We start from the raw sequence: 15,357 nt of genomic DNA on the forward strand, positions 1-15,357 counted from the left end.
TCTCAAAACTTCGGTTTTGGGGTTAGGCCCCTGTTGCTTTTACCTTTTTGTTACACCTTGTATAATAAAGAGTTCCCACTGTAGTATTTTTTTTAACTACTATTTATCTGTTATTGCTTTGACCCAATTTATTTACAGTAGAACGTTGATAATACGGACGTCAAAAATCCGGACTGTCAATAATCCGGATTTGTATCTAGCAAAAATATCTTATTCTTTTTTTTAATGGCATGGACTTGATGTCATTCAGCCAGTCACAACATGAGTCATTCAGCAGTTCAAATACCTTTTAAACATTTTTTTAAAAGCTCAAATAGTGTCTGATGTTTGTACTTTACACATGTTGCTATAAACAAATTATAATACAGTGTTGAACATAAAAAAATGTTTTGATTAATTTCACCTCTAGACACTTTACTGTATAAGAGAATATATAAAGTTTTAAAATGTTTGTTTTAGGTACTTAAATGTCTATTCTAGCCCTTTTTAAGGTAATTTCGATAATCCGGATAATTTGATAACCCGGATGGGGTCCGGTCCCAATTAATCCGGATTATTGACGTTCTACTGTAGTAGTATTAAATTTTTTTAGTACAGTACATCCAGTATTTGCTGATATAACTAATTAAAGGTATTTTTTTCAGGTCCAGGTAGTATGTGACCATAGAAGAAAAATAAGGGATATTTTTCTAGGATATCCTGGATCGGTCCATGACAGTAGGGTCTTAAGAAATTCTCAATTATTTCATTCTCTGGAAGAGAAATGTGGAGATAAATATATTATTGGAGACAGTGGATATCCGTGTTTGAGGCATCTCCTAACCCCCTTTAGGGACAATGGACACCTTACTAGGCGGCAAAGGAACTATAATTACATTGTGTCAAAAAATAGATATGTAATTGAGCATTGTTTTGGCGTCATGAAGCAGAAATTTCGACAATTGTATCATGTGAAAATTAAAAACATGGAGGACATTTCTCATTTAATAAGAGCTTGTGCAATTCTGCATAACCTATGCTTAGATGAGCAGTTGCCTGAAGAGGAAGATAACATGCCAGAAATTGTCAATGTGGGAGATGTCAATGGAGCTGAGAGAGATGATGGAAATGGTGTAATGAAAAGAAATGATGTCATGAACCGTTTACGATTTGTATTATAAATTTACTATTTTGTTTGGGAATAAAGCCACAATTTAAGTTTAAAAGAAAATTCATTTAACGTTTCAATTTCCACTTCGGAAATCATTATCAAAATACAAAACAATAAATTAAACAACTTTTGTTTTCATTGTGGGAATTTTATTGTAATCTTGTTACTTATTGTTTTTGTAATGACAAATCACATGATATGATTTTTCTGATGGATATTCTTAAGTTAAAGTCAAAGTTAATTTCAGGTAATCGAACTTTCTTTTGAACTAATTGAACTGTCTTTCAATAAAGTCATCCCAGGAACACAACTTATAAATATTGGCAATATCATATTAAAGTCATTTACATTAAAATGTGGGTATATGTCTTAATGTCCAATAATATGAATGAGTCGGATAAAATCAAATTATTAACAGATTTCTTTTACCAAGCAACAAAAACAAAATTTGTTTAATTGATTGATGTTTTGTATTTTGATAATGATTTCCGAAGTGGAAGTCGAACCATCAAATAAATTTCATTTTAAACTTAAATTGTGGCTTTATTCCCAAAAGAAGTACAGTAGAGTGTCGATAATCCGAACTAATTGGTACAGGGGGTAGTTCGGATTATCGAACATATGTTCAAAATACATACAAAGCTCATAAACACAGTACATATGTACATACGTTTTAGTTACAAGGAATAAAACCTGCATAATAAACAAATATAGGTATTGTATGTATTTCTGCATAAACAAAACAAAAATCCGCGGTCATATATTATTTTGCCCATATTGTCATATTAAATCCAAAAAATTCGGTCCGCGATCATATTTTTTAATTTTATATTTTTTTGCGTTCGGATTAGCGAACGTTCGGATTACCAGGGTTCGGATTATCGACGCTCTACTGTAGTACATTATACAGGGTGTAACAAAAATACAGGTCATAAATTAAATCACATAATATTCTAGGACCAAAAATAGTTCAATTGGACCTAACTTACCTTAGTACAAATGTGCACATAAAAAAAGTTACAGTCCTTTGAAGTTACAAAATAAAAATAGAAAACTATTAGAGATTTTTTATTGAAAATGGACATGTGGCATTATTATGTCAAGAAAATCTTAGAAAAAAATTATAGTGAAATTTGTGCACCCCATAAAAAATTTATGGGGGTTTTGTTCCTTTAAACCCGCCCAAACTTTTGTGTATGTTCCAATTTAATTATTATTGTAGTACCATTAGTTAAACACAATGTCTCAAAAACTTTTTTGCCTCAGTACTTTTTCGAAAAGTCCGTTTTTATCGAGTTATTTTGAATATTTGTTAAATCCACCACATATATCCAACCCCCATAAAATTTTTATGGGGTGCACAAATTTCACTATAATTTTTCTTTAAGATGTTCCTGCCATAAGAATGTCATATGTCCATTTTCAATACAAAATCTTTAATAGTTTTCGATATATTCGAAAAATTCGATTTTCATTTTGTAACTTCAAAGAGCTCTAACTTTTTTATGTGCATATTTGTACTAAGGTAAGTTAGGTTCATTCGACTTATTTTTGGTCCCAGAAGATATGATTTAATTTATGACCGGTATTTTTGTTACACCCTGTATATACAATGGATATTGTAATATAATATTATCATTGCCATAATCTCTCAGCTGCACAGCTGGTCTTATGACATGTATCTCCATCTATAGGGCTTTTCATTCGCAGTCATTTGTTTCGAGCTTCTGTCATATGTAGTATATATAATCCGTGTATATTAATATACACAGATTATACATGTGACAGAAGCTCGAAACAAATGACAATCGATGAAAAGCCCTATTCCATTATTTATTTGTCTTTTCTGCATTTGACATGTTATGAATCCGGGGTATTTTTTAAAACTTAATACTTTTCTAAAACTAATTTGGTCCAAGTAGAGGTATGGTCTTCTCATATGCTAATCAGTTACCTCATGAGATAGATTTGTTTGGCTTATGTATATATGTTTATGCTTATGTTTAGGCTTATGTAGCTTTAGGTACTACAGTAGAGCGTCGATTATCCGAACGTCGATCAACCGAACGACCGGTTATCCGAACTCCCGACTCGCGCGCCCTGCACTCGAATACCGAGCAAGTGTTAGTAATTAACGCTTAAAATATCTTCAATTTTCTTCAATATTGTATCCAAAAATATGTTGCTGCAAAGACTGCACTTTTTTGTTTAATTGCTATTTGTCATTATCAAGATATAAATATGTAGGTATATAAATATGGCTTTTATTCACTTATGGATAAATATGTATGACTATATCAATATAGTTCGGTTATCCGAACAAATCGGTTTTCCGAACAAATCGGTTTTCCGAACAAATCGGTTTTCCGAACACCCATGTCCCCCAATTAGTTCGGATAATCAACGCTCTACTGTATTTGAAGCATTGAAATACAAAAATGATACTTTATATAAATAAGTGAGTAATGTATACATGTATTTTTTGTTTTTGTAAATTTATGTATTGTCTATTTTTAATCCTACAATCTTGTATAAGTTTGACAGTGGGTTTGTTATTCGTAAATCTGTATTCCGAAGGTAAAGGGCACTATGTCACAAAAAGGAGAAGCATTTTTTGACTATTTATTTAAAGGATATATATATATATATATATATATATATATATATATATATATATATATATATATATATATATATATATAAAAACGTCCAAGGAGTAATTGGGTTACTAGTAAATAAAAAAGTACTGAGATAACAGCTGGGAAAACCCTGGTACTTATTATATTATTATATTGCTTCCTCAGTACCAGGGTTTTCCCAGCTGTTATCTCAGTACTTTTTTATATATATATATATATATATATATATATATATATATATATATATATATTGATACATGTATCCATGTGACTTCCAAAGTAGATTCTCGTAATACGTTGTTACTTCATATATACCGTTATGACTTCCGATTTCGGAAGTCACAACGTTTTGCCTATATTTTTACGAATTTGGCTACCAGATGGTATCAGAAGGCTTATATTAAAAATTTCGCTGGAAGTCATATCGTATCTAACATACTCATAAGATCAGATTTTAGTTCGACGGTATATCACCAGCGCTAGTGTCGCTCCCGTGCTACTATACAGGTTATGTACACAACGCGTAGCGTCTTCCGTATACCACACCGCTCGGTGTGACTTCCGTTTTTTGGCAACCCTGTGTAACGGTTTCCAGACATTTATCTGTTGTAGATTCGCGGTCCTAATCGTACTTAGTGTTTTGTGTGCCTTTTGTTTTTAAACATGAATAATAGCAGATCTGCTTTACTTTTAAAGTTAGCCTTAAATGAAGGTACAATAAGTGATTATATATCTCTATAATTATATATTTTCTGTACTTATTTCAATCTATAATATTTACTTACCTATTTACTTATATAAATTCATTTTTCTCGTGTTTTTGTTTACTTCCTTTTTTACAATGAACTTCTAATTTAATCTACACTCACCGGCACGAAAAACGGGCACCCTAAAAAAATGGTTAATTTTTGATGTCTCGTATCTCCCAAACCTTTGGTCCGATTTAAGTAATGTTTTTAATATGTTATACCCTTATTATTTAACAATATAGCTATGATAACATTGTTGATAGACAGGTAAATTTTCATTGTATACCGGGTGTACCAATCAAACTGGGTTTTTTTCTCAATTTTCACAACACCCTGTGGAATATTCTAGCCTTTATAAAATATTTAAATTAAAGCCTAACTATAGCTCCAGGTTTTATTAACATTCTGTTTTTTATTCATTCGCTTACGTTGGATAATAAAAAAGTTAAGGACTTTAACAACTAGCCATGTTCTTTATCGATACAGGTGTTTCTAAATATAAGTGCGACAAATTTTAAGGGGTAATTTCTGCATGAAAAAATAATGATCGTTTGGCAAAATAATTTTATATTTGCAAGCATTTGCGGACATAGCTTTATCAAGTAAACGATCATTATTTTTTCACGCAGAATTACCCCTTAAAGTTTGTCGCACTTATTTAGAAACACCATGTATTGATAAAGAACATGTTTAATTGTTAAAGTCCCTAACTTTTTTATTATCCAACATAAGCGAATGAATAACAAACAGAACATTAAGAAAACCTGGGGCTATAGTTGGGTTTTAATTTCAATATTGTATAAAGGCTAGAATATTCCACAGAGTGTTGTGAAAATTGAAAAAAAAAACAGTTTGATTGGTACGCCCAGTATACAATGATAATTTACCTGTCTAGAAACAATATTATTACAGCGATATAGTTAAAGAATAAGGCTATAACATATTAAAGAAATACTTAAATCGGAGAATAGGTTTAGGAGATACGAGCCATCAAAAATGACCCATTTTTTGGGGTGCCCGTTTTTCGTGCCGGTGAATGTATCTATTAAATAATCTAAATTATTTTTAAAAATCTTATTAAAAGCTTAAATACAAGAAATGTAGGTAAATGTTCTCATTTAACGAAATTTCCGAAAATTGTATATTTTTTTGACCCAAGTAGGCCGAAAAATCGATTTTATAGTTATTGTTATTTCGAAAGTAATAAAACGTGTAAAAATTACAAAAAAATTGAATGTACAATTACAATTGAATGGAATTAAATACACGATAAAATGAATCAAGAGCGATAAAAAGTTTAAAGTAATAAATTCTAGTAATAATATAAAATACAGTAAACTCTCTCTTAAGGGGGTAGGCGCAAAATCTCTGTCCAATGCTATTTAAATACATTTATTTTTTTCGAATCCTGAGAAAACTAATAAATATTTTTTAAAACATACACCCAGAATGAAAGATAACATTATTACAGGGGACCGAAAGTCCCTTAGAATAAAAAAAAGTTTCTTTTGAATGAAATATTCGAAATTAAAAATCACACTAACTTTTCTCTTGTTTTTTCATCCCATTATCTTTATTAAAATAAACATATATTAGGTATATAAGTTATTAAAATAAACATTATATAAGTTTTCAGGGACTTTCTGCCCTCGGTAATAATGTAAGCTTCCATTCTGCGTTTAAATTTTTCAAAAATACTTATTAGTTTTCTCAGAATTCGAAAAAAATTAATGCATTTAATTAGCACTGGACTAAGATTTTGCGCCTATCCCCAACGAGCACCTCCTCTATACGGACGGTATTTAAAACAAAATTCATTTGCCGATATACTGAGCCTGTACTCTTCCGGACAATCCCTTAAAATGATGTGTACCTAAATGAAAAAAAAAATACATTTTCCAAATATTTTTTCCAAATATTTTAGAATACAAAACTACAATATTTATATTTTATTATTTCAAATTAACACAGAGATGACAACGAGTGATATTTGATAACTCTTTACCTTATCAGCAGTAGGTAATAAAAATCTGGTTCTAGTGTGGGATCCGTCATTAAAATATTTTGTGTGTCGGTCATTAAAAGAAATGTGACACCATAACGCGTTGCTCTAATAATACTTTAACATTGATATTATGTTGTGACTAAAAATGTTAACGGAATGTCTGCTTGGCAAAAGAAAACATCGGCACAATATCAATTTTCTTCTTTGATATGTTACCTATGTGTATGCCAAATTTCATGTCAATCTTAAGTGGTTTTTTAAAATTTATGGGTTTTGCAATATTTTACCGTCAGCGAACGGACTAATAGAAGAGGATCCGATATAAGGCCGATCTGCATCGATCTATTTAATGGATAACAATAATTATTGGATATGTAATTTAGTATGTTAACAATTATAAAAAACAAGGGGTGCATGATCTAATTTTCTTCTGACTATAACCAATTAATAATTAATAAATGACTTTTATCTACTCTATGTCATATTATAATATATAAATTTTTAGTTTGTGAAAACTGTCATTATAGATAGCAGTGCTTTAAAGTAAGCATGAAGTAACAATGTATTTTAAATGGGATTTACTTTTTCTCACTGTTTTTGACACACTTTCATATAATTAAATATTCTTTCTTAACTTTCGCGTTTCATGGTGATGACATCTTCTTTTTCTTCAAGTGCCATCTCCGCGAAGCAGGTCGGCAATCATCATAGCTATTCGGACCTTGGAGACGGCTGCTCTGAAAAGTTCGTTTGATGTACATCCGTACCATTCTCTCAGGTTGCGCAACCACGATATTCTGCGTCTCCCTATGCTTCTTTTTCCTTGAATCTTTCCCTGCATAATGAGTTGGAGCAAGTTGTATCTCTCTCCACGTGTAATATGTCCGAGATATTCCAATTTTCTGGTTTTAATTGTATTTAAGACTTCCATTTCTTTATTCACCTTTCTCAGAACCTCTTTGTTTGTGACGTGTTCTGTCCATGATATTTTTAGAATTCTTCTATATACCCACATCTCGAATGATTCCAGTTTTTTCATTGATGCCGCATTCAAGGTCCAAGCTTCCATTCCGTAAAACAGAGTCGAGAAAACGTAGCACCTAGCCAACCTTATTCTTAGCTCTAACCTTAGATCTCTTGTGCAGAGCACAAGAGAGGTGATGACATAATGAGCAATAAATTACAAAAAAAAAAATTTGACAGTTTTGTGGTTTGAAAGAAATTAGAATTTTTATATGTCACAGTTCTAAGAATTGTAGAATAGAAATGAATTCCAGTGACGAAGAGTTACAGTATTTTTATTTGTTTATCGTAGATAAAATATTGTATGAAATTGTGCGTGAAGTACTTTTTGCGAACTTACGCGATGTATAGCACTCACTCCGTTTCATAAATAACTATTTTCATATATTAAAAAAAAATGTTTCGACCCGGGTAGATATTATTCCAGATTTTCAGATTTGGGCACAGAGTTGGATTGTTGGGGCATATATGGAGAGCAGGTAGCGCAACAACTATAAACTCAATTTTACAATGGAGACCCGGAGTTAGAAGGAGACGCGGAGGAACTAGAATAAATGGTTACAGGAATTAAAGGAAGATTTATATAGGGCAGGAATTAGAGACTAGCAGAAAAACAAAAGAGGATAGAAAGAAATGGAGAAGCATAGTCAATAGTATCGAGTAGCAGATTGGGAAAAATCTGCTCGAAAAAGATGGATCTAGATAGCTTTTTAGCGGGTAATCCCCACCTGGAGGGTTTAGCCATTTAATTTTTTATTACATATTATTATTGGTACATCAAAAATTAAAAGGACGGTGCCTGTAATAAAATCTAAAATATTAAAATTTTCTATAAGTTCAAATTTATTTATTAACATTTTTGATATAATTTTCATAAATAAATGACTTACTATTAACACTTTTTTAATTAATTCCAATAAATCCATTTTACAGCAATAATAATATATTAGTATTTTTGTTAAAATAAATATCAATCATATTATCATAAATAACACAGGTTTACAAAAAAAACTAAATTTCGGACAATTTGACGAAACCATATGACAAGGGGGTTTTTGGAGTGGCTAATCACAAATCCGGGGTCTGCTCACCTCTATCGCGTCAGGTAAAGGTCATTTCAAGGTCAAATCAAGATAAATCGACAGTCGCTCTGAAAAAGTATATTAGGGGGTTCTTGGGGTCGCTGAAGATGAATCCGGAGTCCGCTGACCTCTATCTCGTCTAGTTCAACGTCATTTTAAGGTCAAATCAACATAAATTGACACAATTGCTCTGAAAGTATAGGGAGTTTTGGGGTCGCTGATCATGAAAACTGCGGTCCGTTGAGCTCTACTACGTCATGTAAAGGTCATTTCAAGTTCAAATCAGGAGTTAACAAAATTGATTTGACCTTGAAATGGCCTTTACCTGACGTGGTTGAGCTCAACGGGCCCCAGTTTTGTGATCAGGGACCCCAAAAACACCCTAATATACTTTTTCACAGCGATTGTGTTGATTTATCTTGATTTGACCTCGAAATGACCTTCAGCTACACGTGATAGAGGTCAGCGGATCCTGGATTCGTTATAAGCGACCCCAAAACCCTCCTAATATACTTTTTCAGAGCGACTGTCGATTTATCTTGATTTGTCCTTGAAATAACCTTTACCTGACGTGATAGAGGTTAGCGAACCCCGGATTCGTAACCAGCGACCCCAAAAACCCCCCTAGTCATATGGTTTCGTCAAATAGTCCGAAATGTATTTTTTTGTAAACCTGTATAATCACAAGAATATCAATATTTTAATTTAAATAGACAACTTTAAAACACAGACAACTGTATTCACAGTAAAAGTTTGAAAAGATCACACATTACGCTCAAAATAGGAGGTAAATCTAGCAGACGAGTCGTTGTGACTTCCAAAATATGACAACACCGCTGGAAGTGACAACGCGCCTTGAACTACCCTATATATGGAAGCCATAACGTATGCTGTACGCTTCGGTATATACGTATATATATACAAAATTTATTTTGGTAAATCCTTTCCCCTCAATAGGTAGACCCATTTTATAAGCCCCCCTTTTACCAAATACACAATTTTTAAAAAATAATTCCTAGTAGAAAAGGTGGAAGTCGGACAGCCTCTTCTGTATACCGGAAGTCACAACTTAACGTGCATCAATATATATATATATATATATATATATATATATTAATAAACATTCTTTTACAAACCGTTCTCTAATTTTTAACATTCAAAAGTAACATATGTGGTAATAATAAACTTGATTAAATTTTAATAAAAAAAACCCCTATTTAAACATACTGCTGTTTACCTCTTTAAGATCGCTTCTGTCATGGTGTTAGGTACAACTTAGAATATTTCTTATATTAGGTACAACTATATATTTATTATCTTAGGTACAACTTAGAGAGAGTTCAAAGAATATTTCTGTACCTTGGAGGTAAACTACACTATGTCAACATGGTGTTGTTTTAAATAAGTTCCTTTAAAGTCAAGCGTCCACAGACCCGCATCGTACGCAACGGATTTTAGTTTGACAATCGATAATGCGATCCGTACGATGCGGATCAGTGGACGCGGTTACATAGGTTTCTGTACAAGGCAAACTAAAATCCGTTGCGTACGATGCGTCCGATGCGTACGATGCGGGTCTGTGGACGCTTGCCTTAAACCACCATTTATATTATATAATCAGATTTTTGTTAATATCCCAAGTGGCAAACACACCCTAAACATATTTGCTCAAAATGGCATGGTGTAGTTTACCTCCGAAGTCGAGTTATTCTTTTGCAGTTATCAATTTTTTTAATCTGAGGTTCTCTTCTTATGGAAGAGTTACCTTTCTTGATAGTTATTTATAAGCTTGTTAATGGAATAATTCAATCTACTGAAAGACTTTAAGCAAATTTCTTTCCCACATACTTTCATAGTAATTGTATCAGAATTCACATGTTCATCATTACATGGCTATAAAAAAAGTAATCATAATTATGGTTGAAATATAGGTATGGCCAGACTTAGCGAGAGCTTTAGATACTATTTGAAGAACTAAATTACTAAAATGATACTTTGGATAAATAAGTGTGTACTTATGTATATTTTATTTCTATTTGTAATTTGATATATTGTATTGTTTATACATTATTTAATCCTTGTTGTATAATATGGGATTTCTTTATCATTTTATTCCTCAAAATGTATTTTTTTATATACTCAATTAAAATAAATGAGGGTTTTTCACTCATTGTACTCAGACAACTTGTCAACTCAAGTATGTCTTTACTGAGTACAAGGAGTTTCCCTGCTTTTAAATAAGTGTTTATTCCTTTCATAAAACCTTTTACCAAATAAAAAATGAATTACATACAATAAAAATATGAATACTCTTTATTTAAAACATTAAAGCTTCATCAGTTCTCTAAAATACAAAAGATGACAAGGAGTTTATAAGAAAGTCTATACAGATGTTTATAGTCCATAATTTACAACTCAATATGTCGATTTTTTTATAGATGTTTTATCTACTGTAAAATTTATTCAACATTTGGAACTACCTAACTTGCAAGCAAGCGGATGTTGTGTCCCTTTTAAGTAATATTTACTTACATGCATCTCAGAGCTATTAATAAAAAATGGTCTATTTGGAATTTCTGTAACACTGAGAAAGACACCTTTTTAAATTTAATTAGGTTTTTATTTAATAACACATACTTTTTTTTCGTTTAATAATCAATCTTATTCTCAAAAAATTGGTACTCCTGTGGAGGCTACAATGTCACCTATTATTTCATGTTATGTGATGGACTTAGTAATACCAGTTCTATCTTTTAACCTTTGTTTTATTAAGAAATATGTTGATGACGTAAACCTTAGCCTACCTTCCAATGCCTTGGATGAAATATTGTTTAACTTCAACAGTTATGATCCTTCGTTCAATTTACCTTAGAAAGAGAAGATGAAAATGGTACCCTAACTTTCATAAACTAGAAGTTTATTCATAATACTAATACAAACACCTTATTGATTGACTGGTACCAATAAGCTCAGGCAGGTACATGAATTACTGGTCTTACCAGAAGTTTTCTCAAAAAGTTAATTTAATAAAACAAATGAAATCGAGGGTGTTAAAAATATCTGACAGCTCATTTCATAACACAAATCTAAGAATATTATAATATAAAGATAATGCAGGAGTTTTATCTTTCAGTCTAGTTAAAATTTTTGTTTATACACAATATTATACAATTAGCTATTGTTATGTCACCAATTTGATTAAAGATTTTACATAGCTTTGGTGTGATAATGTTACTAATGTAAGGGATTGAAAAATATTTGAATGAGTTCCTGGTATTCTTTAGTAAGATTATTTAAATTTTGGTTGTTAATACTATTAGTATATGAGATGTCAGATGTGTTAAAAAGTAATTTCTTAAGTATATTATAATCATCGACAATTTCTATCCAAAAACCCTTATAAAGAAATTACTTTTTAACACATCTGACATCTCATACACAGATAATAATAGTATTATTAAACTATTATAAACAATCAAAATTTAAATAATCTTACAACAGAAGCCCGTTAACTTCAAATATTTTCCACTCCTTTAAATTAGGAACATCACACCAAAGCTATGCAAAATCTTTGATCAAATTTGTGACATAAAATAGCATAACATTGTCTATTACCTAAATTTTTACTAGACTGAAAGATAAAACTCCTGCATTATCTTATTCAAATGAATCGCTTATTTCAGAAACAACCTAAATCACAGTTTAGCGATTTTGAGTTTATTACACTAACATGTTTTTCTGTGGGACTAAGGTCGTTTCAGAAATATATATTTTAAATAATTATCAAATCAACTATGCCTACGGGACTTAGGTGTATTCTGCATTATATTGTGTGTAACTCACAGAAATATAATGTTGGTGTAATAAACTCAAAATCGCCAACATGTGACTTTAGTTGTTTCTGAAATAAGCGATTAAAATGTAGTTTATAGTTTACCATGTCATAGTTGCAATATGACCTATATAGGTCACACCTTGAGAACTCTCTCATATCAAATTAATTCTTATAGAAATTAAAGCTGCTCGTCTTCCAATATAATGTGTGAAACTTAATATTTACGATCTGGAGAGAAGTACATACAGTCAGGCATCACAATAAACATATTCTTATTTTAACCATAACATCTGTGTCCATATTGTTATATGATGAATGGTAGGATCAGGTATTAAGTACATTATTTGCCCATTTTAATAAGCAAGAACCCATTTATTTTCCGCCATGAGCTGCTTTACTCTCATCCCATCATACAATATAAGGAAGAGTTGAAGGAATCATACATCGTTAAGTTATAAAAGTCTTAGTGCTTAGTTAAGCATTTCTAAATATAACAAGTCAAAACATTACATGTTGGATTATCTGTTAAAAGCTTAGTATCTCCATTTTGTAAATCATGTTTTGTTTGACTGCTGTATGCACCTTTTTATTAATAGTAAGTTTATTTCTTTGCTCTGGGTTTACTTCACGTAATGTTACATACATTTAGTTGTAGAAGAGTGATGTTGGATTCTCTGAAAAGTATGTCTTCTTCAATGTTTTACTTGTGTGGAACACAAGCAATGTATGTTGTTGGCTTTTAATCTTGATAATTTGTATAATTGTTACAGTAATACGATCATGAACAAATAAATAATTTTTGTTATATAAAAGTAGGAAATAATAGGTATGTAGTCTTTTTGAAGTTTATTATAATTAATTTATAAAAGTAAACAATGGAATTTTGACAATAATTTGAAATACATAGCATTGGTGAATGTTTTAACTATTACTAAACCGAACATACCTATTCGACAGAGGTCATGTCAACTGTCAAGATCAATGTCAACCATTACAATATCTTGTTAAAATATGAGTTTGCATTTTGGTTTCAATAAACTATTACGAAGCTTATCTAATTATTAAAATATATTAGTATATGTAGATGCATTAACTTTAAACATGGCAGTCAGAATGTCGCTACCACATGGAAGTTTTGGAAGATCTCATTTGAAGATTATCTAGTAGCCACAGGGAAAGATCAGTTTGCCGATAACATAAAGCTGGCAATCCTCAGAAATATAATAAGAGCCGAGTCCTCTAGAATAATGTGCACAATTGCAATTCACGATGGAACCGCTGAGCCCTACAAATACATGATGGAACAGCTAGAGGTATATGTTAATCCAAGAGGTAATGAAGTGTTTGAAAGATACAAGGTTTTAAGCAGAAACCAAAAAGAGGGCGAATTTTTTGAGCATTACCTCACTGAAATAAAACACCTGGTGAAATCTTGTAATGTTAATGTAACAGATCCAGATGAAACAATTGAGGAGAAAGCTATGAGACAGAATTGGCATAGGCATTCGTGATACAGTCACAAGAGAAGCTCTACTAAGAATAGACAAGCTAAAGTTAAATAAAGCCATATAAATTTGCCATGCAAGTGAAATCAGTAAGAACCAGAACAAAATGTTTGCGGAAGAGAATCAAATATAAGACAACATGAAATAACATAACTCCAAAAAACCTAATTGTTGCAGCAACTCAAGTACTTGGAAATAGAAAAGCAAAGAACACAGCATATTGCACCGTCAGTGCAAAACTATTTTCAGTTTGCCATTTCATAATATATGTACAAAACATTTGTACAAATACAGTAGGAAAAATGAAAGAATACCCATGAACGAACATATAAAACATGCTGTATTTTCCTGTCACCGTGTCACAAAGAAAATTGTCCAGTGCAAGTACATGTAATAATTATTGTTACATGTACTTGCACTGGACAATTTTCTTTGTGACACGGTGACAGGAAAATACAGCGTGTTTTATATGTTAGTTCATGGGTATTCTTTCATTTTTCCGACTGTATATAATATATATATATATATATATATATATATATATATATATATATATATATATATATATATAATATATAATATATATAATAATATAATATATATAATATATATATATATATATATACATGTATTTTATGAAATTATTATTATATAATATATTAAAATATTATTATATATATTAGGCAATAATTGGCAAAAAACTAGCAATGTGAATGTGACTACAAAACTAAATGATATAAAAAAGATGAAATGCAACCATAGACACGTGCTTCTGACTCATTACTTGTCATCATTATGGTTTAGCCAAGTTAGAAAAAGGAGCAATTTAACTTGGAAACAGATCACTTCAGGAGAAAAGTTACAGTTACTTCCTTGACTGTGTTGGTCGTCGTCCTGAAAGGCAGGGTCTTCTGACATTGTTGTCACAAATAGTAACATTGCTCCTGTAGTGATCCGCTCCCAAGTTAAATTGATCGTTTTCCTAACTTGGCTAAACCATAATGATGACAACTAATGAGTCAGAAGCATGTTTATTGTCGCATTCCATCTTTGCTTATATACTTTAGGTTTGTACTCACATTCACCTTTTGAGTTTTTTGCCAATGATTTTCCTTTCTATATTTATAGAGATGAAATCAAATTGTGAAATGGCAGAATGACTTACAATAGTTTTGCACTGATGGTGCGATATTAAAAAAGAAGAGAGAGGAAATGAAGTCATAATTTGACAAAAATGCAAAACAAAGAAGACGTCTGAGGTTATTTTTTTCCTACAATTTCTTTTAGGAATTCACAAATACCCTCAAGCGCCTTCGTTTGTTTTTGCATTTCTTTCAACTTGTCCGTTGCTATTCGATCTTCCTGTTCT

General features: G+C 31.2%; 1 protein-coding gene across 2 annotated transcripts in view; it reads left to right on the forward strand.

Moving 5' to 3' along the window:
- Positions 1–15,357, forward strand: part of LOC126884396 (mitogen-activated protein kinase kinase kinase 11-like) — a 713,707-nt gene that overhangs the window by 130,207 nt on the left and 568,143 nt on the right. The window contains exon 3 of one of the 2 annotated variants that reach the window (XM_050650316.1): positions 645–3,806. The exons of the other annotated variant lie outside the window; for it this stretch is intronic. Coding sequence (XP_050506273.1) covers positions 645–1,160 — 516 coding nt within the window. The 3' untranslated portion in view covers positions 1,161–3,806. Of the gene's footprint in view, positions 1–644; positions 3,807–15,357 lie in introns of those variants that run through there. 2 annotated transcript variants of the gene reach the window in all.

This window comes from Diabrotica virgifera, chromosome 5 (assembly GCF_917563875.1).
Source record: "Diabrotica virgifera virgifera chromosome 5, PGI_DIABVI_V3a".
In the NCBI taxonomy this organism is placed as follows: domain Eukaryota; kingdom Metazoa; phylum Arthropoda; class Insecta; order Coleoptera; family Chrysomelidae; genus Diabrotica; species Diabrotica virgifera.